Source organism: Lichenostomus cassidix, chromosome 21 (genome assembly GCF_008360975.1).
Source record: "Lichenostomus cassidix isolate B80296 chromosome 21, HeHo_3.0, whole genome shotgun sequence".
In the NCBI taxonomy this organism is placed as follows: Eukaryota; Metazoa; Chordata; class Aves; order Passeriformes; family Meliphagidae; genus Lichenostomus; species Lichenostomus cassidix.
In genome coordinates, this window is record NC_139501.1 from 4,817,550 (window position 1) to 4,837,762 (window position 20,213).

Genomic DNA, 20,213 nt, shown 5'->3' on the forward strand with positions numbered 1-20,213 from the left:
ATTTAGACTAGGCCTGGAAAAGATGGATAAGCTATCATTGCATAAAGCAAGAGAAAAACAAAAAACAAAGCAGCTTTGAGAGTGTTTTACATTAAATATGTTATGATTCCTATGAGCATTTCCCCAATAACAATAGAACTGTTTCAGAATTCCTCCGCGAAGAATGGGGAAAAAGAAACAGGGTTCTTTTTCTACAGTGTGCAAAAGAGCAGAAAGTTGTATTTGTGAAATTGCAGAAATGCTTAAAGAATTAAAAACAAATTCCATATTTACATAACAAACCAGGACAGTTAAAATAGTAACTGACCATCAGAAATTTAGACTTTTAGTTGGAATTCTGTGAAAATGATAGTGATGTGGAAGTTCAACTGAGCAGCATAACATGTTGTTTAGCTTATAAATTCAGACACTAAGAAATGAGTCAACAAATTAATGGAAGAAAAAATTAGAATCTCAGTTTGGCGCTCAGTTAATCCTGGTTTCTGCTTTTTTCAGATAATGAATACAAGACGCCAGAACAGGGTTTGGTTGAACCAATTTGCAATTCAAACTGCAGCTTTCTCAAGTGTTATTGTCTGGGGAGGAAAATACATTCTTGAGAAGCAGACAAAACAAAAAGCATTCTATATTTCTGCCTTCCACATGTGTGCTCCAGGCATCCTTCATCCAAAGCAGTACCTACTGCTGAATGGAAGCTCTGGAAATCGGATTTTGCTGTCTGTTAATCCTGACATTAAACATTAGATTTATTTCAGCGTTTTTGAGCCCCTGGTTTGGTCTCTGTGTACAACACAGCTCTGATTACAAAATTGGCATTATGATATTTGTTTCCATACTGATAAGTTTGTTCCCTGTGTGTGTCTTGAATTACAGATAGCAATGTTTGTTTTTCAAATAACCAGCAACAGTTTTTCAACAGTTGGTGGATGGAAGAGTGACAGAGGATGGAAAATTCCTGTAGTAGAAGACAAAAAAGGAAAAAAGAGACAGGGGTGAGTGTTGATATCAAGTCACTGATCTCAAATGTCAGTAATGAATTAGGACACTCCCTTTTGTGGCAGCAGCTCTGGAAGGGTATAAATACCTGCTTTTGCCTGCTTTGTCCTGTGAGTGAAAGTGCTTTCTCTTTTTCATTAACCAGCTCCCAGTGTGTCACAGCACAGCTCAGCTCTGCTCTGGGGTGTTCACAGGCTCATTTGCAATGCTGCAGGAACCCTGTTCTCCTCCAGGGCTGTTAGATCTACTGATCTAACCAAGGGAAACAGGAAAGGAATGGAGTCTGACTCACCACACCACACCAGGGTTTCTGCTTCATCATGGACAGCAGGTTCTTTGCATGGCTTGGAGCATGTTCCACTTCAAAGTGATCACAGTCTGGTTTGCTGGAGAAGTCTGGCATGCTGAACCACATGCAACTTGATCTGGGGAAGAAGATAGAGGTTTTCAGTCAGCACCGTGTGGTATATGCCATCCAGACACACACAAAACAAAACAAAACAAAACAAGAAAGCAGATCCCAGATTAAAACAAAATTCTAAGCAGTTGTAGAATTGTACAATAGCTAAGGTGGGAAGGAAGCCTCTAGCAATCAACTAATCCAACCCCACTGAATCCGAATCTATCATTGTCTCAATGCATTAGACACTGCTGACATACTACCAAGTGTTAGAATAATTCATTTAACATTTTCCTTCTGTGGACAGCCTTGTGATGAACTTTCAAGGCAATGGAAATGCAAACAGCTGCTACAGATAATAAGCAACTAATTTGGAATTCTTTTTAACCAAGTTGTTTATATAGGCTGGACCCAAGGTCCACCTAAACGGGGTTTTTTAGCAACTTGTGTATATAAAAAATTATCCCACAATGACACAGGTTTTCCACTGGTATTGCAATAGCTCTGCATTTGAAGTCATGTGTCCCAGAGATAAAGGACACCATATAAAATGGCTGTGGAGTTGAGCCTGCAGCACCCAGAATTGGCACCATGCTTGGAGTTCTCTTCACCGTGTTGGCTCTGGCACCTGCAGGTATGTGTCCAACTTCTGCCTTAGTTTTGAAAGAAAAAATTAATTAAAATCTGAAAAAAACTTCCCTTTTTTAGACAAATTGAACATTCTGCATCAAACCAGAAAAAAGCACAGCATAGGAAGTTCACTACAAGGGTCTCTGAAAAGAGTAACCAGATGCTGTGCAATCCAGTATCTTACAGATATTTTTTTAAACCTGTTTTCAAAACACACCTCCTATTTGTATGTCTTCTAGCCTTTGGCTGTGGGGTTCCTGCCTACCCACCTCTCGTGTCCAGAGTTGTTGGAGGGGAAAATGCAAGACCCTACAGCTGGCCCTGGCAGGTTGGTCATTCTGTGCTTTCCCTGGAAAAACTGGGGCTGTGTCATCCCTGCACAGCACAACTGAGCAAAAACACCTCCTACATTCCATTTCATGCATCTTGCCTGACATGTCTTAGGTGTTGACTCTTGCCTTCTGATCAATCCTGAAATTTCCAGTCTTTAAGAATGCTCTGAATGTGCCACATTTTGCTGGTAATGCAGGCTCTCATTTTAAGTCAAGTAGACTCAGGTTATTTAAGCAAGATATATTTTAAAAATCAAGTTTTGGATGATAGGGAAGGAGGGAGAGCTTTTCTATGGCCAAGAGTTGGAAACTTGTTACTTCAAAGCCTCCCACCATCAGCAAGTTGTGTTCAGGGTGCAGAAACAAAGCTCAGCAATGAAAAGTGAGCTGGCAAAAGCCTGAGCCTTTCTTGGTTCCTTAATTCCAGGCCTCCCTTCAGTACAATTCCAATGGCCAGTGGCGTCACACCTGTGGAGGAACTCTCATTGCCACCAACTGGGTCCTGACAGCTGCTCACTGCATCAGGTGAGTGACTGAGCCAAATCTGACCCAGCAAGCAGCTCATCAGCAGAGAGAAAGGAAGGAAAACCATATCAGTGCCAGTTCTCCCTTTCCCAGTTGAAAGCTCTGAGTTTCACATCATATCTAAGCCAGGAGAAGGACACCTCTTTATTTTCTCCATGTAAAAGGCAGGGTGGGACCACTTACCTGAATTATATACTCTTCATTTTCCATAAACAAGCTACAAACATCCTTATGTTTTCAAGCTGCTATTAAAATTCAGCTGTGTTGCCTGTTTCTGTAATAAATATATCAGTGAGATCCACAAATTAACTAATCAATCCACTCCCTGAAGAAATAATCACAAAGATTTTGAATATACTAATCATTTTCAGTAAACTCTTCATGTTACGTGGCAGTTTAACAAAGAAATTATCAGATACAGCTTTGTCATTCCATCATCAAAGCTGTTTCCACAAAAACATCCCCATTTTGCTCTGACAGGACAGGGTTATTATAACCCTAAGTTGTAGCAAATATCATAATAGGAAACATGAAGGATTGGCTGCATGTTATTATTATAAATCCTACATATTATATCACATATATATCACACAGCTGTTGATTAGTGAAGCTGTTTATGGCTGTCAGAAGAAGTCCAAATTGTTGCAGCATTGAAGAATTTGAGTCAAATCCTGCAAAGATTGGAAGCACCTTGAGTTTGCTAATGAAGCCTTGAGCAGGAGCTGAGAGAATGGCTCAGAGATTAAATTATTACAAAGCCCAGAACACAATTTTTGCCCTCAGCAATCCCTGCTCCACACACACCATGCCTGTGATGAGAGATTACAGTCAAGGATATCCTTGGATATTCAAGGAGCCCGAGATGCAGAGCAGCAGCTGCACAGCTGAGTGTTCATCCTTTTCTTGCCTAGCTCTCGGACATATCGAGTGTTTCTTGGCAAATACAACCTAGCAGCTGAGGAGAAAGGATCAATTGCACTTTCTCCAGAAAAGATCATTGTCCACGAGGACTGGGATCCACAGGATGTTGCAAATGGGTGAGTTGGTGGAAGGTATTTTTCCAGTTTTTAAATGCAAGGGGAAAATCAAACTGCCTGAATCTCACACACCTGGAGTTATGGCAATTAATTCATGTTTAGAGCCTCTTGTTACAGTATCCAGTTTGTACCTTTCCCCTCGAAAGAATACAAAGCAATTAACAATATTAACTTCCTGTTGATTAATAATGTTTCCAGAAGCCATTTGGCATGTTGGTGCTTGGGTCAGAAGCTGAATGTTCCATTCAATGATTCCTTTTGTACAATGAAAGGGAATGAAGCATTTTATACAACTTTCTTTGGAGCCTTCCTACCAGCAGCACAGACACAGGATTATTGATCATTAATATCAGTGCTGCTGAAGGATCCCTGGGTCCTGCTGCAGCCTCAGGGTAGTAACAAAGAAATCCCCTCAATTCCCAGTCCTTGGAGTGAGTCCTAACATAAGCTTGGTTTTGGTGAAAATAATGTATAAAAGGAAATTTTTGCCAGCAGGAAAGCAGGCAGTTCTGCAGGGAATAGCCTTCCAGTCCATGAATTTCCCCATTGCTTTGAGGTGCAAGAATCTTTGCTGCTCATACACTGGCCTTGCTCCCTTGTTTCTGGTTTGAATAGACCAAATGCTGTGGGACTGCTAAATACTCAGCTTTCTGTGTCTTAATCCATTTTGCAAACCATTTTACCTTCCCTTTCTCTCCCTGACCCTCAACATGTTCATGTTCCCACAGGTATGACATTGCTTTGATCAAACTCCCTGAGCATGTCACCTTAAGTGACCAAATCCAGCTGGCCTGCCTGCCCCCTGCCCAGAGCATCTTGTCCTCCAACACTGCCTGCTATGTGACTGGCTGGGGAAGGCTGCAGAGTGAGTACTTGGGCATTTGAAAAGCAATAGGGAAAAAATAAAACAACTTTCAGAAGTGTCTTCTCTGAGATTGATGGCAAAGACTATTGGTGGTGCTCAAGATCCCCTCAAAACTAGTAGTGAGGTAGTTTATTATATTTAGCATTTTATATTATATTACTTCACTTACACATTGTGATTTTTTCCCTTTCAATTTTATTTTCCTTGTAACAGCCCTGGTAATGCACCTGAGAGCCCTTTAGTGAGCTTTTAGGAGCTATTGTAATGCAAATATTAATAGTGTGCAGACAGGTGCATTTGCTAATCCCAACACACCTGCTAAATATCTTAAGACACATGAGGGAATAGATGTTAAGTGATGAAAATCTCAGATATTTCAGCAGAGGTGTCAGCTTGGCTCAGGAGGCAATTCCTTGAGGGATAAGTAAATTGCAGACTCCTGGAAAAAGAGTAGCCCTTTATTTCTTTGACAATGAGACATTTTTTAATGGAATGCTAATTTTTAGTAAATTAAGGTGCACATAAAAGAATGGAGCTAAGGGACATGCATGCATAGAACATATATTCAGCTTCCCATCTAAAACAACCCCTATGGAGCATTTTAACTGGAGGGATGATACCCAGATCCCAGGAGAAACTGAACAGAGCAGTTTTATTCTTCCTTCAGTCCAGCTGTACCCATGACTCTGTGTTTCTGCTCTCCCTCAGCAAATGGAGCCCTTCCTGATGACCTGCAGCAAGGCCTTCTGCTGGTGGTGGATTATGCAACCTGCTCTGAGCCCTCCTGGTGGGGAAAGATCGTGAAACCCACCATGGTGTGTGCTGGGGGGGATGGAATCATCTCCAGCTGCAACGTGAGTTCACTCTCAGGGCTTGGTTTGGACACAGACAGGGCTGGTGGGAAGGGAAGGGAAGGTTAAAAGCCCTGAAAGAGGAGCTGCTCACACTAAAACTGCCATTATCTGTGCTCCCCTTCCTCCCAGGGTGACTCTGGAGGTCCTCTGAACTGCCAGGGGGCTGATGGCAGGTGGGAAGTGCATGGAATTGTCAGCTTTGGCTCTTCTCTTGGCTGCAACTATTATCAGAAACCTTCTGTCTTCACTCGGGTCTCTGCCTACAACAGCTGGATCGAGCAGGTGAGCCTCTGGAGCTGCTGCTGCACAATGCAGGCACTTGGCTGTGCTGGGGATGCCTTAAACCTGGGAAAAATGGAAAGCAGACACAGCAGTACAGGGAAAAGGGGATATTAGTTTGGTTTTTAATAGGATTCTAGGGGCAAACTTGTCAAAGGTGGAAACACACCAAGAGGCACACGTGTACAACATGTATTCAAAGTTATGGACCTCACAAATTAGCATATCTACCTAAAATCCCCCAATGAGAACTGTAAGTAATTGCCCCCCTATTCTAATGAAGTAAATTGCCCCCAAATGAAGTAATTGCCCCCCTATTCTAATTATCCCCCCCTTAATGAGACTACAGTCTAGTTTACAAAAACATGTTCCAGAGAGGAGGCTCTGTCCAAGGTTAGAGCATCTAGTTCTGAGATCATATGAATGTTTCATCTTCCCACCTTGCAAAACCCCCAAACTAAGCTAAATATCAGACTGCAAGGGTTATAAACATGTAGGGCTAAAGTGCAAGCATACTTTATATAGAAGGTACTTTGTATAGAAGGTACAAGGGAAGAGAAAGGGTATAAAAATGTATAAAAAGGGTATGAAAAGACAGAAATCACCAGGCATCTCTGGGGTTCTCTCACTGGGATTTCTGCCACTGCTAAGGGAACTGTGTCACTCTTGATTCAGCCCTTACCAATTGAAAATATCCCCCTCTGAAATAGATATCCATTTTTTTTTCCATTTTAAAATAGGGTTTGATAATAGAAATGCATTCTGACTTTATCCTAGAGCTTTATTTGTAGTCATAAAGATTTACTGTACATTTCAGAAGTGATTACCCAAATTTGCATCCATCAATACACTGATCATTGCACCTGCATCCTGAAAGGCAGCACATGCAGCTCAAGTCTGGAATGTCAAATATCTTTTCATTTGATATAAACTTTGACTGAGAAACAAAAATCCTATTTCAGTGGTTTAAATCCTGTGACTTGGATGCAACACATACTGTTCACAAATTCCTGCATCTCACGGTCTGATTTTTCACTTATTTTACATTTTTGTAGGTTATGGCAACCAACTAATCCAACAAGAACTGGATGAGAGAAGACAAGAAGGAAAATGGTTTGAATAAAATCATAATAATTACACCTTTGATCACAAAGAACTGAGAAATTCTTCTTTTACCAAGTATTAAACCAAACACTACTGCAATAAACAGTACTTTTTGCAAGATAAAAACAAAACATGTATCTCTGTCACTCCTTGCTGACTGTAGGCAAGCCCAGAGCCTGTGTTTGGGGACAATGCTGGATATTTTTCCCTGTCCCCTGCCTTGGGCTGGAGCTTGCCAGCCTCACCTGGGGAAGCTGCAAGCCTGCAGTGCAGAGGGTGGGCAGTGGGAAGAGTCAGAGAATCACCAATCACCTCCGGGAGGCACAGCAGGGCTGCAGGCAGCTGGCAGGACCCTGAGCTGGGAGTGGGATTTCCAGGAGCCAGAGATGCCCAGAGGGAAGGCAGAGCAGCCAGCAGGTCCCTGCAGGTGAGTGCTGGAGCACCACAAAATGTGTTACTGAGAGGTTTTACTGATGCCTGATGGGTTTTTGTCTTTTCGTTTTATACCCTTTTTATACTGTTTTTATACATTTTATACCCTTTCCCTTCCCTTGTACCCTTCAGAAACACTCCTTGTACCTCAGCCCTACATGTTTATAACTCTTGCAGGTTAATATTTAGCCTAGTTTGGGGTTCTTCAAGGGGGAAGATGAAACATTCATAATTATCTCAAAACTAGAGGCTCCAACCTTGGACAGAGCCTCCTCTCTGGAACATGTTTTTGTAAACTAGGCTGTAGTCTCACTTGGGGGGATAATTAGAATAGAGGGGCAATTACTTCATTTATTAAGTTTCTTATAGGGGGATTTTAGGTAGATATGCTAATTTGTGAGGTCCATAAATTTGTATACACATTGTACAGGTTGTGTTCCTCGGTGTGATTCCACCTTTGACAAGTTGTGCACCTAAAATCCTATTAAAACCAAGGTAATTCCCCTTTTTCCCTATGCTGCTGTTTCTGCCTCTTATTTTTACCAGCTTTAAGGCATCATTACCTCCTCTTGGAGCCAGAAGAAGGGCAGGATGCAGCTCTGAGGGCAGCCCTGTCTCCTCCATGGCCCCACTGCTCGTTTTTAAGTCGCTCAGGTGAAGAGCTCAGTCACTGTCAGCTGCCCCACTGGAACAAATGGGGATTTTTGGCAAAGCAGAGCAGATTCACCAATTTTAGCCTGGTGCTCAATTAAAGCCCATATTATTATTATTTTTTTTTCATTGTGATGAAAGGTAGGCAGCGTAAAATCAAGGTGGATTTTTGTTGTGTTTCTCTTCTCCTCCCAGCAATTATTAGGTGTTTCCAAGAGTAAAAGGAAGGATTATAAATGGAAGGTGAGTGACCCAAAGGTAAGCTGTAGATAGAGCAAGGAAAAGGTTGGAAGTTCTTTGTAAGAACAGAAATGCTCAGACATACATTTTCTAGCCTTGCAGTTCCTTTCAGTTTGACATTTTGCAGATGTTAGCCTTTGGACTGAAAATAAATATATCATTAAACATAAATTATATTAAATTAATACAAAAACCATGGCTGTTTATCATCTTTGGGGAGTGTACTTTTATCACTTTTCTTCTGCTTTACAACCACTGACCACCGTTCTGCCCAGCAAGAATTTGTTTTTGCTTAATATCAGCCTCTGCTGAGAAATAACAGGTTTTACTGGGTTTTATTTGCCTGGCTAAAAGTGAGTGTCATTATTATAAGATTGTAAATGATGGAATAATAATTTTTAGAATTAAAATAATGAGATTACATTGTTGTATGGAGCATGGATGTGCACTCTGTGCAGCATGAAAGGGAGACAGAAATGTAATCATGAAGCTCAAACAGTAAAAATACGATGTGCAGATGCTTTGGTAAAAATTGAAACCAAACAGAAGAGAAACAAAACAGAAATACTATTCATTTTCCTTCTGAAATATTTAGGCAATATTGTAAAAAACTTCTGAGCTCATCTGAAAATATCAAAAGAAATTATTCATCATCTGGAAATGCCTGGTAAGAACAAATTCTCAAAAATTCGATTCAAAAATTCAACAGTTCCAGTTTGTGATCACTGGAATAAGTAACTCATCTTTTCATGGCCTTCCTTAAGATTTGGATGGAAGTATCACAGAGAACAAAACCTACAGCAAATGGGTTTATTAGCCTCTATACTCACAGAAAAACGGTATCATTCATCTGTTTTTGCAGATCAGAGTGTGTTAGGGAAGCAGTCTCTTAAATACAGCTTTTATTTTTAAATTAATGTCGGGTGGAAAAAAATAGAATAAAATATGGCTTTAAAAAGCATCCAGACAATGCATGTTCCTTGGGCTTTGTTTCAAGAATGCCTGGCAATTGTTAAATATCACTGCTAGATCCAGTTGTGGTTTCAGGAGCTGGAAGAAACTCTCCCAAGCATCAGACAATGCCACTGTTGGGTTTTTAATTCTTTTTTTTTAATTCATTTTTTTAGATGTTTTACCTCCTCCAGTGCTGGTGGAAGAAAAACAGTTCAAAGGATTCTGACAGCATGCATGGTGTCCCTGTGCAGCCTCCTTGGGGCCATTTCCTTTGATTTGAGCAACAGCTTGGAAACGTGGAAAAACACAGGGAAAGCCCTTCAGGAACTTTCCTCCTGTGAAAACCTTTGGGTTGCTCAGCTCATCTCTGTCCTGCAGGAAGAAAGGCACAGCTGGCTGTTCCCAGCAGCAGACAGGAGGAATACATCATCCCATTCTCAATTCCTGGGCAATTTAAACTCCCTCTGCACGGCAAGTGAAGCAGAACTGTACTGTGAGAATTGCCAGTGCAAGGAGGAGAAAATCTCCATTTGTAGGTTTTACACAACTGACTTGAGACACAGATTTAATATCTCAGGGGTTGCTGAAGCCCCTCAGGTGCTGTCCAGAGTGATCTCTGAACTGCTGGGGCGTTTCAGGAGTCCCCAGGAGGACCTCAAAGCCATGAGACACAATCCTGACTGGGCAGAGACTGCAGCTTTCAAACTCATCCTCCAAATCAGAGAAGCTCTTCTCAAAGCCCAGCCAGCACCTCTGAGCCTCCAATCCACCCTGCATCAACATTTCACCACTCTGAGCTATGCTCTCCTCTCCTCAGACACTGCCTACAAGTGCTGGATGGATCACGTCAACCTGTCACTGCATTTCCCCCACGATGAAGGAATCTCTTTCCTCACCCCATTCCTGGGCTGGGGTGACTTTGTGTCCCTGGAAGCCTTGGGAAGGGAACTGCTCTGTGCCCAGAGCTGCCTGCTGCAGGAGGGACAGGCAAAGCTGCACCAGAAATCCAAGGAAATCCTGTCCTCACTGAGCCTCAAGATCAGCCTGGTGGTGGTTGCCTGTCTCATCTACCCCGTTGTGCTGATGTCCTTCCAGCAAATGACAGACTGGATACACAGTTACGCCAGAAACCTCAAGGAAAAGACAGAGGACTTGAAAAGGGAGAGGCGCCTAGCTGAGGACCTCTTGCACCAAATGTTGCCAAAGTCTGTGGCCAAGCAGCTGAGGAAATGCCAAAAAGTTGAGGCAGAAAACTACGATCAGGTTAGCAAGCAGAAGGGATGTTGCCAGCAAGGGTGGAAAGGTGTTCAGCCAGAATAGCACCTACCTTGTCATGCTGTAGAGGATTCTGGTTTTGTACTCAGAGCTGATTGTGGATGGAAATCCAAATATCCCTGATGAGTTTTGGAAAGAGCTGAGCAATGGGCTGTGGAGCTCTTAGGCTGATGGGGAAGGAAGAAAAGCTGAGATTTCCAGACTAGCTTTAGATGTCAAACATCTATACTGGCAAATTGTCTTTGATTTAAGAGCTTACCCACGACAGCCAGCCAGCACCATCATATCACGAGTTCACAGGAGCAAGAAATGATTCTCCTCCTTGTGAAACAGGAGGAATAAAATAATTGCTGCTGTCAGTGTTGAATTTAGCAGCTGTGCTGCATAGCCCTCAGCCCAAATCCTCTTGCTAGAGTAATTGCAATTCTATTCACTCTTTTTCTCTGGAAACCCTGTTACTTTCAGCTGTGAAACACAATAATAAATGTTTCCATTTCATCTGTAGGTGTCATTATCAAAACAACAACCTGTAATTGCACAATTAATTATAATCCACAATAGTCATGACATCAAAAGTAGCTGAACCAAGACAGAGAGTGAAAAGGTGGCTATTACAGATTAATTGGTATTGGCAAGGATGATTTGTGTTTAAACACTGACACAATTCAGACAGCACAGAGGAGAAACAATTCCTTGCCAACAGCTATAACACACATATCTCTCCCTCAATTCTACTCTCTAAGTTTGATTTTTTAAAGTGATTTTTTTCTGTAAATTAATTGATCATAACAAACATCATTTGAAGAAGAACAAAGTCCAGTTAATATTTTCTAATTCAACAAGAGCAGAGATGGCAGTTGAGAGTTTATTTCAGTTTGTTTGGGTACCTAGCTTTATCCCTACCACAGTTGAAATCACTTTTAAAGGATTTAATAGAAAATGAGACTCTACTTCTATAAGAAGTCTGTTGATCACTGCTCACAAGATCCAAAGCATTAGACTTCCAGTCTCCCATTAGCATGAGGTATTCACAGAAGTGCAGGTGACAAACTTTGGAGATAAAAATAATTTTATCTGTCAAAGTAGCAGAGAACAATTCAGGGCCAGGACTAGTTAATTTGGGATTATATCTATTGAGCTGTGCAAGACTGGTTCTGTGTACAGCCTTAGGCTGCTGTGCTCAGCATTTCCCAACTCCCCAAACTCCAAAGGTTTCACCAGTGTTGTCTGGAGCTCTTGGCTCTATCTCTCCCTCTCCCTGTCACAGGTGACTATTTTTTTCTCTGACATCGTGGGATTCACAAGCATTGCTGCCTCCTGTACTCCCCTGCAAGTGGTTGAGATGCTCAACAACCTGTATGTCTGCTTTGACACCAGGATTGAGTCCTACGATGTGTACAAGGTGAGTACAAACCTGCAGGAGAGCAATCTGTGAGCAGCTGAAATCTTTCTTACTCTGTTTCCTGGTGAATATCAAATACCCCAAGCCAGGAGGCCAAAATCCCTGAAATCCAAGACCAGCCATCATACAGGGACTACACCACAGCTTGGCAAGTGCTGGGCAGCTCAACCAGATTTTATTCTGATTTTCTTTCCAAAGCAAAGCTCAGTGCCTGCCACTTAGTGACACGTGCCCCTTCCCATCAGGTGGAAACCATTGGGGATGCCTACATGGTGGTGAGTGGCCTGCCAGAGAGGAATGGGAGCAAACATGCTGACGAGATTGCCAAAATGTCCCTGGACCTGGTGGCAGCAGTGCGGCAGGTGGTGATCCCTCACATGTCCCGGGGCAGGCTGGAGCTGCGGGCTGGGATCCACACAGGTATGGGCTGGGGGAAAGCAGGAGAAATACAGAATTTTCTATTTTTCCAGTCCAGTTATATGTGGGGATTTTTCAGTTTTTCCAGTCCAGATGTGTGGGGAAAGGAATTCTGAATTTCTGTACAAGTCACTGCATCAGGATAGGTATTTCTCCTGGTTCCATCAGGAAGAGGAGGGTGAAATTACTTTTGCCTTTTTCAGTGTGGAAAGGTCTGGGAAGCAATTTAGTATTGGTGATACCAATTAGCTACAGCTGGTCAAACTGTGACTTCTCTCACTAAGTAAACACTGTGCAGCCAGGCCCCAGATGCACAGAGCATTCCCACTTCCATCTCTCTGAGGATACAGAGTGACTGGCAAAGGTGCTGCCATTTGACACTCCCCTGCACTTACTGCTTCTCACTGCTTGCTTCTAACTGGGGTTTCTGTGCCTTGTGTTTCCCCAGGACCCTGTGTAGCTGGAGTTGTGGGGTACAAAATGCCTCGTTATTGCCTCTTTGGGGACACTGTGAACACAGCTTCCCGCATGGAATCCACCAGCCTGCGTAAGTGCCTCGGGCAGGATCCAGGAGTGCAGCCAGACCCAGACTAATTCTAGTTTGGGGCTAATTCTGCACCTCTGAGGCACTGCAGTGCAAGGAAAACCCCAAACACCTCCTCACATCAAGCACAGCCAAGTGTGAAATAAGGTCTGTAGAGGAGAAGGAGAATTCTCTGGGACATCCCAGGTCAGAGAACTAATTACCAATAACTAATTACTAATAACTGTCTAAGGCAGCAGCACATGCACAGCCTGCCATCCCCACTGTCCCTTCCCATGCTGCAGTCACCAAACAGGCAAGAGAAACTCTTTGGATTGGCATGGGCAAGTAGAGTCACATCCCTTAATGCCAAAAGAGGGTGTGGAAACACTGGGCTGATAAATGCAGGAGGGCTGGTGTGTCTGGAAGTCTGTGGTCTCTGGAATTCAGGGAATCATTAATTCCTGCTCTGCTCTCAATCCTAGCCCAGAAGATCCACATCAGTTCTGCTACATACGAAGCTCTTCTGGCAGATGATGCATATGAAATTGAGCTGAGAGGAGAAATTGAAGTCAAGGTAACAATCTTCCTGTGACTTTACAACAGGAATGGCATTTAATGGGATAGGGAGGAGATGATGGATTTGGCCATTGCAATTCTGTGAAGAGCAAGTCAACTTTTAACCATGTCCCCAAAGTTCTTTGGCTAATTCAGTTGGAAATGGCTACACATTACTCCTCAAAGTGGATGAAATAGTGTTCTGTGTGCTTTGAAACAAGGCTGCTCTGTCTGCACCTGCAGGGAACCACATGGGAATGGCCCAAAGTGTGAGGATTCAGTCAAAGACTCATGGGTTTAAGGCTGATTTTAAACCCTCAGCTTCACTGCCACTGACCAGCAAGGCAGTGACCTCCAAACTGAAAAGATTATTAGCAGCCAAACTGCACAGAAATGACAATTCTTTTCCTTAGCCACTTATGAGAGAAGGAGAGATAAATGCAGGACAGGGAGTAGCTCTGGCCATAGTGATCCCTGCAGCTTCATATCCCATGAAAACAGCTGTTTTCTGCTCTCTCCTTTTCTTGTCCAGGGCAAAGGGAAAATGAAAACATATTGGCTTCTTGGAAACAAGAACTACAGCGTTCAAAACGACAGCCTGGTGTGCCACTGGAACCCAGCAATCTCCAAGAAAAAAAAGATGGAAAGCAGCCAGGGATCTGTCCAACAAGTAAGGAGGTGAACATCTGGGAGATCTTCCTGTAAAACAAGGCATTCCCTGCAGGCTGGGATGTGTGGAAATTGCATCTCTGCCCTGGAAGCAGAGTCTCTGCTGTGTGCAAACAGCTCTAATGTCTGTTTTCCTGTCACAGGCTGTTGTGGCAGCAGCTCCAGCTGCACAGAGCCCTGCTGTGTCCCAGGGTGAGCTGAGCCCAAAAACGCACTCTGGGAGGAATTCCAGGCCAGACTGGAGCCCTGAGAGTGTCACCCATGGAGAGAGACAAAAGCAGAGGAATGGTTTTCACCACAGCTCCCAGCAGAGCCTCCAGGAGAACCTCCCTCCTCTGGGCTCACCTGCTCTGGGGGAAGGTGACAAAGGTGACAATTTAGAACGCAGGTCACACAGTGTTCAAACAGCATGGCAAAATGAGCTTCTCCCAGGTTTTGTAGCTGAGATGTGACAATATAAGAAGTGACTGGACTGCCCCAGGCACACACAGCTCTTTTAAATGACATTCTCTTTTTATTCCTAGCCACAATTGGTATTTTTAGCTAGTGTGTTAATGTGGGAACCTCAAACACCAGTGGAAGTTTGGGAAGGTGTCCTGAAACAAGAAGAAGCTACAAAAGTGCAGGTGGGATTCCACCAGGAGCACAGCTGGTGGGTATAAGGTGTACATCAATGTGATTCTTTCACTTCACTGAAGCCATTCCAGATTGATGCCTGCAGTGACACACAGTGCAGCCATCAAACTCCAGAACACTGAGGCATTTTAGCCCCTGAGGCTGCTTGTTCCAAGCTGGCCTGTACAGCTCCCCAGTGAACCATTGCTTATAAAACACAGAACTTTGGATGGTAGGAGAGGGAGTAGCAAAACCCTGATGGAGAAGGTAATAACTCTTTTTGATCACTGTTCCAGAGATACAAATAAAGTGACAACAACACTGAATTGCTTCTATTAGGTTTCTGTAGCACTTTGTCTTTCCAGCTCCTCTCAGCTGCAGTGGAATCTCCTCTCCATATCCGTATTTTTTACCTTATCAATCTCCAGGGGGGTTGGTGGTGAGGCAAAAATGCAGTCCAGCTCTATGGGAGATGTGAGAAAGATAAGCTACTTCTCCCATTAAATTGAAATTTGCTTTGCTTTCCTCGTTGGAGGAAGAGTCTCTGCAGTGATGAGCAGTAAATTCCTCTTCTATGTATGACAGAGAAATCAAAGCAAACAGAATTACTTCTTCATATTGGGAATCAGTAACTCTGTGCAGAGCAAGAAAGCTGCACTTCTCATTAACCCCATCCTGCCTGCTGCCTTCTTTCAGCAATTCCAGGATGAGGGAACAGGAGCATAAGTGTGAAAATACCTCAGGTGCACATGTCCCTTCAGAGTCAGGCATAAAAGGAGCCCCACAGGGAGAGGGACACCTGGGTACTGCGGGCAGCTCAGAGACACAGCAGCCCCACACTGCCTCCAATTGTTATGAAAATCCTGGGTCAAGATCAGAAGCAAATGATTTGCATGGAAAATTGAGCCTGTTCTGATCTTCATCGCTTCAGAGGCTTCAGGGTGGATTTTTAAATTAGGAAAAATGTGTGTGCTTGATGGATGGCAATTAGTGTTTATTAACAAAACATGCTTTTGTTCAACTCTGAGCAGTCCCTGTTCCTTCCTCAGGGAAGAAGGAAGTGATGTGCTCCTTGCTATGCCTGTGGCTGATGCTTTGATATGGTGGCTTGGTTTCCAAGGATTTTTGTGTTGTCTGTGCCTAACATATAGCAAGCCTTGGGCTGGATGAAGGTTAAGGTTGAACCAGGTTGCCTGGCCTGACTCTGAGACTGAAACATTTTCTGGAGTGAAAATCTTGCTCTGGATCAGACTGACACAAAGTCTCAAGTTTACCGTGGGGTAGTGGATTTCAACCCAGACAAAGGCATGGAGACATACCTTCAACTAGAGAAATCCTGCAGGGATAAAATTCTCCAGTTCTGAGTCTGACACACAAAGAGAGTTCCTCCACAGCCTCCCACAGCACCAGCTACACCTCATTTCCATATAGATCATACGGGATGTTTAACCTCCTGCATCAGGCATACCCTGAGACACGTGGGATGCAAAGCTGGAAACGAGCTGTTCTTGTTCTCCAGCCAGATGTGGAAATGCCACATCTGGATCCGCCCGGGGCAGCAACCTGCACTTCCCGCCGCGGCCGCCAGGTGTCGCTGCGGGCCCGAGCACAGACCAGGGAATGCTGTGATGCCGGGTGGGTTTTGTCCTTTATTTTATACCCTTTTTGTACATTTTATACCCTTTTGGTACGTTTTATACCATTTCCCTTTCCTTGTACCCTTCAAAAACACTCTTTTTACCTTATCCCTTCACAAACACTCGTTGTACCTTATCCCTACATGTTTATAACTCTTGTAGTCTGAGATTTAGCTTAGTTTAGGGGTTCTCCGGGGGGGAAGATGAAACATTTATAACTATCTCAGAACTAGAGGCTCCAACCTTGGACAGAGCCTCCTCTCTGGAATATGTTTTTGTAAACTAGGCTGTAACCTCATTTGGGGGGGGGATAATTAGAATAGGGGGACAATTACTTCATTTATTAAGTTTCTTATTGGGGGATTTTAGGTCGATGTGCTAATTTGTGAGGTCCATAAATTTGTGTACACATTGTACATGATGTGCTTCTCAGCATGATTACACCTTTGACGAGTTGAGCACCTGGGATCCTATTAAACCAAATTAATACCCTTTTCCCCTATACTGCTGTGTCTGCCTCTTATTTTTATCAGCTTTTAAGGCATCACTGAGACACACAGTGACAGCCAGGGACAGCCAGGGACAGGGCCACCGGCAGAACCAGGGTTGCTGTCACACACAGTGACAGCCAGGGAAAGGAGAAAGGAACATCACTGAGCTGCCACAGTGTTTTCTTCTCAAGATGGAGAAGGACAGAAAAGCTAAAAGGCCAAAACAAGTTTTGAAGACAAGGGATCAACAGGAATGTGTCCTTGTAACCAGAAAGCAGGGAAAAGAGAGGCAAATTGATAAAATGAAATAGAAAACAGCACATGGGTGTTCTGGAGTATTGGTCAGCTTCCTTTATTTCCAACCCCACTAGCAATTTACCCAGCCTGTGGGCTCTGCACTGCTTCTCAGGCTGTTGAGAAGTTGGCTATTAAAGATGTGCCAAAATAAGAGAGGGGTGGGAAGGTGGAAACAAAACGAGCTCATTGAAATCAATCAGTTTGACCAAGTTCTTGCCAGTGACATTTCAGAGATCCTGGATGATCCTGCTGGAGAAGAGAGCAAATGCTCTGCCAGCCTGTGCAGGAGTTGGGGTGATTGGAGGAGTAAATGGAGAAGTCCTTTCCCCCAAGTCCCTTCTGTCCTTCCACCAGCCTGCTGTGCTCCCAGCTCCTGCTGGGATGCTCAGCACTTGAAGCTCTCCTGCCACGTTTGTTCTCATCCTTTGAAGCCCAGCTGGAGCCAGGGGTTTGACCTTCAGGGTGTCCAGTAACACTGTGCACTCACCTGCTGTGAGCCAGCAGTGTTTCAGTCCTCAGCTGGATGGGGCAAGCTGGGCAGCTGCCCTGGCTAGCAGCCACCTCCCAGTGACCCTGGCAGAGCCCTGGGGGTCAGCCTTGGGGCTGCTGCTCCTTGCCTTCTGCTCTGCTCTGCTCAGAAAAGGCCCCACAGACAAGCCAGGCCAGGCTCTGGTGAGATCCCCAAGGACTTCTTGCCTTTTTCTATTTATCCTTTAAGATGTGGTGCACTGGAGGCTGCAGGGAGTCCATTACCTGATCCCCTGACCTGCAGGTGCAAGAGCTGCTTAATTAGCAGGTCTAGAGGAACATAAGGGATGTATGTGTCACTCCCAAGGGAGCAGCATAAAGACAGCAGCTGCCTGAAAACACATTTCCCTTTCCTATTTAGAGGATTCTTTAAAGATGTGGCTTTTTACACTCTGCTAATTAAAAACAGGAGCTCAGGCTTGCATTGATCCTTCACTACAAGAGCTCACATATTCACCTCCATGGAAACAGCAAAAGGCAGGAGCACAAATCCCCAGTGATTTTGTGGAGTTTGTGCTCCTTGTCCTCATCTCACAGTAATTCCTCTTTCTCCTGTAAGTGTTTTTCACTTGTTCTCCAAGCAGGTCACTGCTGCACATGCCTTTTTTTAGACCCCAAAAGAATGGATGGTGATTAGAGCAATTGTTCTAGGCACACCACAGAGGACACTGAGCCCATTTATTGCACTTTTCAATGTCAGATCTGGCTGCAGCCAGTCCAGAAAACAACAAGTCCTTTCTATTGCAACATCCTTGAAATACAGAACGACTCATTCAGGTTGGACCAGATCCATACAACTCTGTGATGTGCATCACCTGAGTGTGCCTGTGTGGAACATTCCTGCCCTCTCAGCTCAGTGTGGCTCTGGCAGTGACAGCAGCTCCTGGCACAGCCTCCTGCTCCCTCCCAGGGCTCACAGCCTCAGCTTTGGACCCTCAGGATGAGGGGATTTTGTTTTTAAACTCTCAAGTGCATGCACAAGGCAGGAGAGAGTCAGAAGCTATTTCAGGAAGGTGTTTGTGGCAGGCAGGTTAAAATTAGAGCGTTTGTTCCTAAAAAGACTGCCAGAACGACAAGGACTTGGCAAGAGGCTCTCCAGTGGGGAATGTGACACAGGAAGAGCCTCCACAGTGATGTCACCTGGCTGCTGAGGGTGCAGGGTCCTGGGAAGCTCAGGATGGAGCCCTGGAAGTTGTTCAAGGCACTCTGTATCTGCAGGCAGTGAGTGCAGAGCAGGGTGAGAGGCTGAGGTGTGGACAGGACGCTCCCGGATAAGGGAATCTGCATTCTTGCACTATTTGTGAGAGGCTCTTCAGCAAACTATCAGCCTCCTCTTCCTGTCATGCCCCAACTCCTCTCACTGCTCCAGGAATTCCTGCCTTCTGAGCTTTCTGCCTTCCACACAAGGCTCAGCAGCACTTGTGCCTCGCAGCCCCAGGCTGGCAGATCATTAGGGAACAAATTGGTGGGCAAAGAGCCTGGGAAAGCTCAGCCTGAGGGATGGGACATTCCCTCAGTGAAGGGACTTGCTTTGGAGCTAAGCTCAGGAGCAGCAGATCAAGCTCTCAGACCTGCACAAGCAGAGATCTGTTCTGAGGTTTGAAGTGCAGTGGTGTAATGGTTAGGGATGTGCAGAAAATCGCTCTGGAAACAGCTCTGAACAGACAGTGCTACAGTGGGGAAGTTTTAAATGGAAGTTGTAAGTGCAGACTCTCTTCCAGCAGAAGCTTTCTGGTCATGAGGCAATTACTGAGTTCTTGCAGAAGCTCTCACTCATTCTTGCCTCCATGACTGCAGAGATGCACAGACAGCAGCCTGGCTTCATGCCAGGGAGGTAAATCACACATTTTGTACAGAGGAGAAACACAAACAGCTGCTTAGACTGCAGGCCAGATCATCAGAGTGATGCACATTTCCACTTCTCAAAGCAATACCCAAACCACTGTTAATTCTGTTCCCCATACAGTTACAGAATAAATGACCTAAAGCAGCTAAGTCTGAGTTTAAGTCATCCTGCTCTCAGTAGGTGAAACAAGGAAACAAGGCTGGAGATGAGCAGAGTGAAATGTGCTCCAGCAGTTTAGAGAACAGATTACCTACAAAACCAGCAACAAGAGAACACGAGACTTACCTGCAAATCAGCTGTATTTGAACTTCAATGAAGGTTTCCTTTCCTTTGGCATGGGCAAAATGAGTCTGAATAACCCAACCCATGAACCCAAAGGTTCCTCTTGGCTCTGGTTTCAGTGATCAGCCCATGGCTGGTGGAACCTTGAACTGAAACAAACCTTCAGCTTTGTAAGCCACTGAGTAAGAACTCACAGATAATTTAGCTTATAAACCTCCCTGACACCCTTTTTAAAAATTGTTTTTTAGACTGACTAATCTTCCATTTTACATCAGTTAAAAGTAGGTGAAACTATTCAGTTTATGCACCAATATTTATAATGATTTGGTTTTGTAAAACACCATTACATTTTCTAGAAAATGCAGTTTGCTATT

The 20,213-nt window shown here is 44.1% G+C and overlaps 2 protein-coding genes across 2 annotated transcripts; both read left to right on the forward strand.

Moving 5' to 3' along the window:
• Positions 1-1,903: 1,903 nt before the first annotated feature.
• LOC146428328 (chymotrypsin-like elastase family member 2A) lies at positions 1,904-7,153 on the forward strand. The gene is made up of 8 exons (XM_085079800.1): positions 1,904-2,030; positions 2,266-2,354; positions 2,786-2,883; positions 3,795-3,920; positions 4,649-4,785; positions 5,494-5,639; positions 5,769-5,921; positions 6,974-7,153. The coding sequence occupies exons 1-8, from the start codon at positions 1,988-1,990 to the stop codon at positions 6,989-6,991; spliced, it is 810 nt and encodes a 269-aa protein (XP_084935926.1). The 5' UTR covers positions 1,904-1,987; the 3' UTR covers positions 6,992-7,153.
• Positions 7,154-12,177: 5,024 nt separating this feature from the next.
• LOC146428329 (atrial natriuretic peptide receptor 1-like) lies at positions 12,178-15,084 on the forward strand. The gene is made up of 5 exons (XM_085079880.1): positions 12,178-12,396; positions 12,842-12,940; positions 13,402-13,493; positions 14,007-14,144; positions 14,287-15,084. Exons 1-5 carry the CDS (start codon positions 12,246-12,248, stop codon positions 14,593-14,595), a joined length of 789 nt encoding a protein of 262 aa, XP_084936006.1. The 5' UTR covers positions 12,178-12,245; the 3' UTR covers positions 14,596-15,084.
• The last annotated feature ends 5,129 nt before the right edge of the window (positions 15,085-20,213 follow it).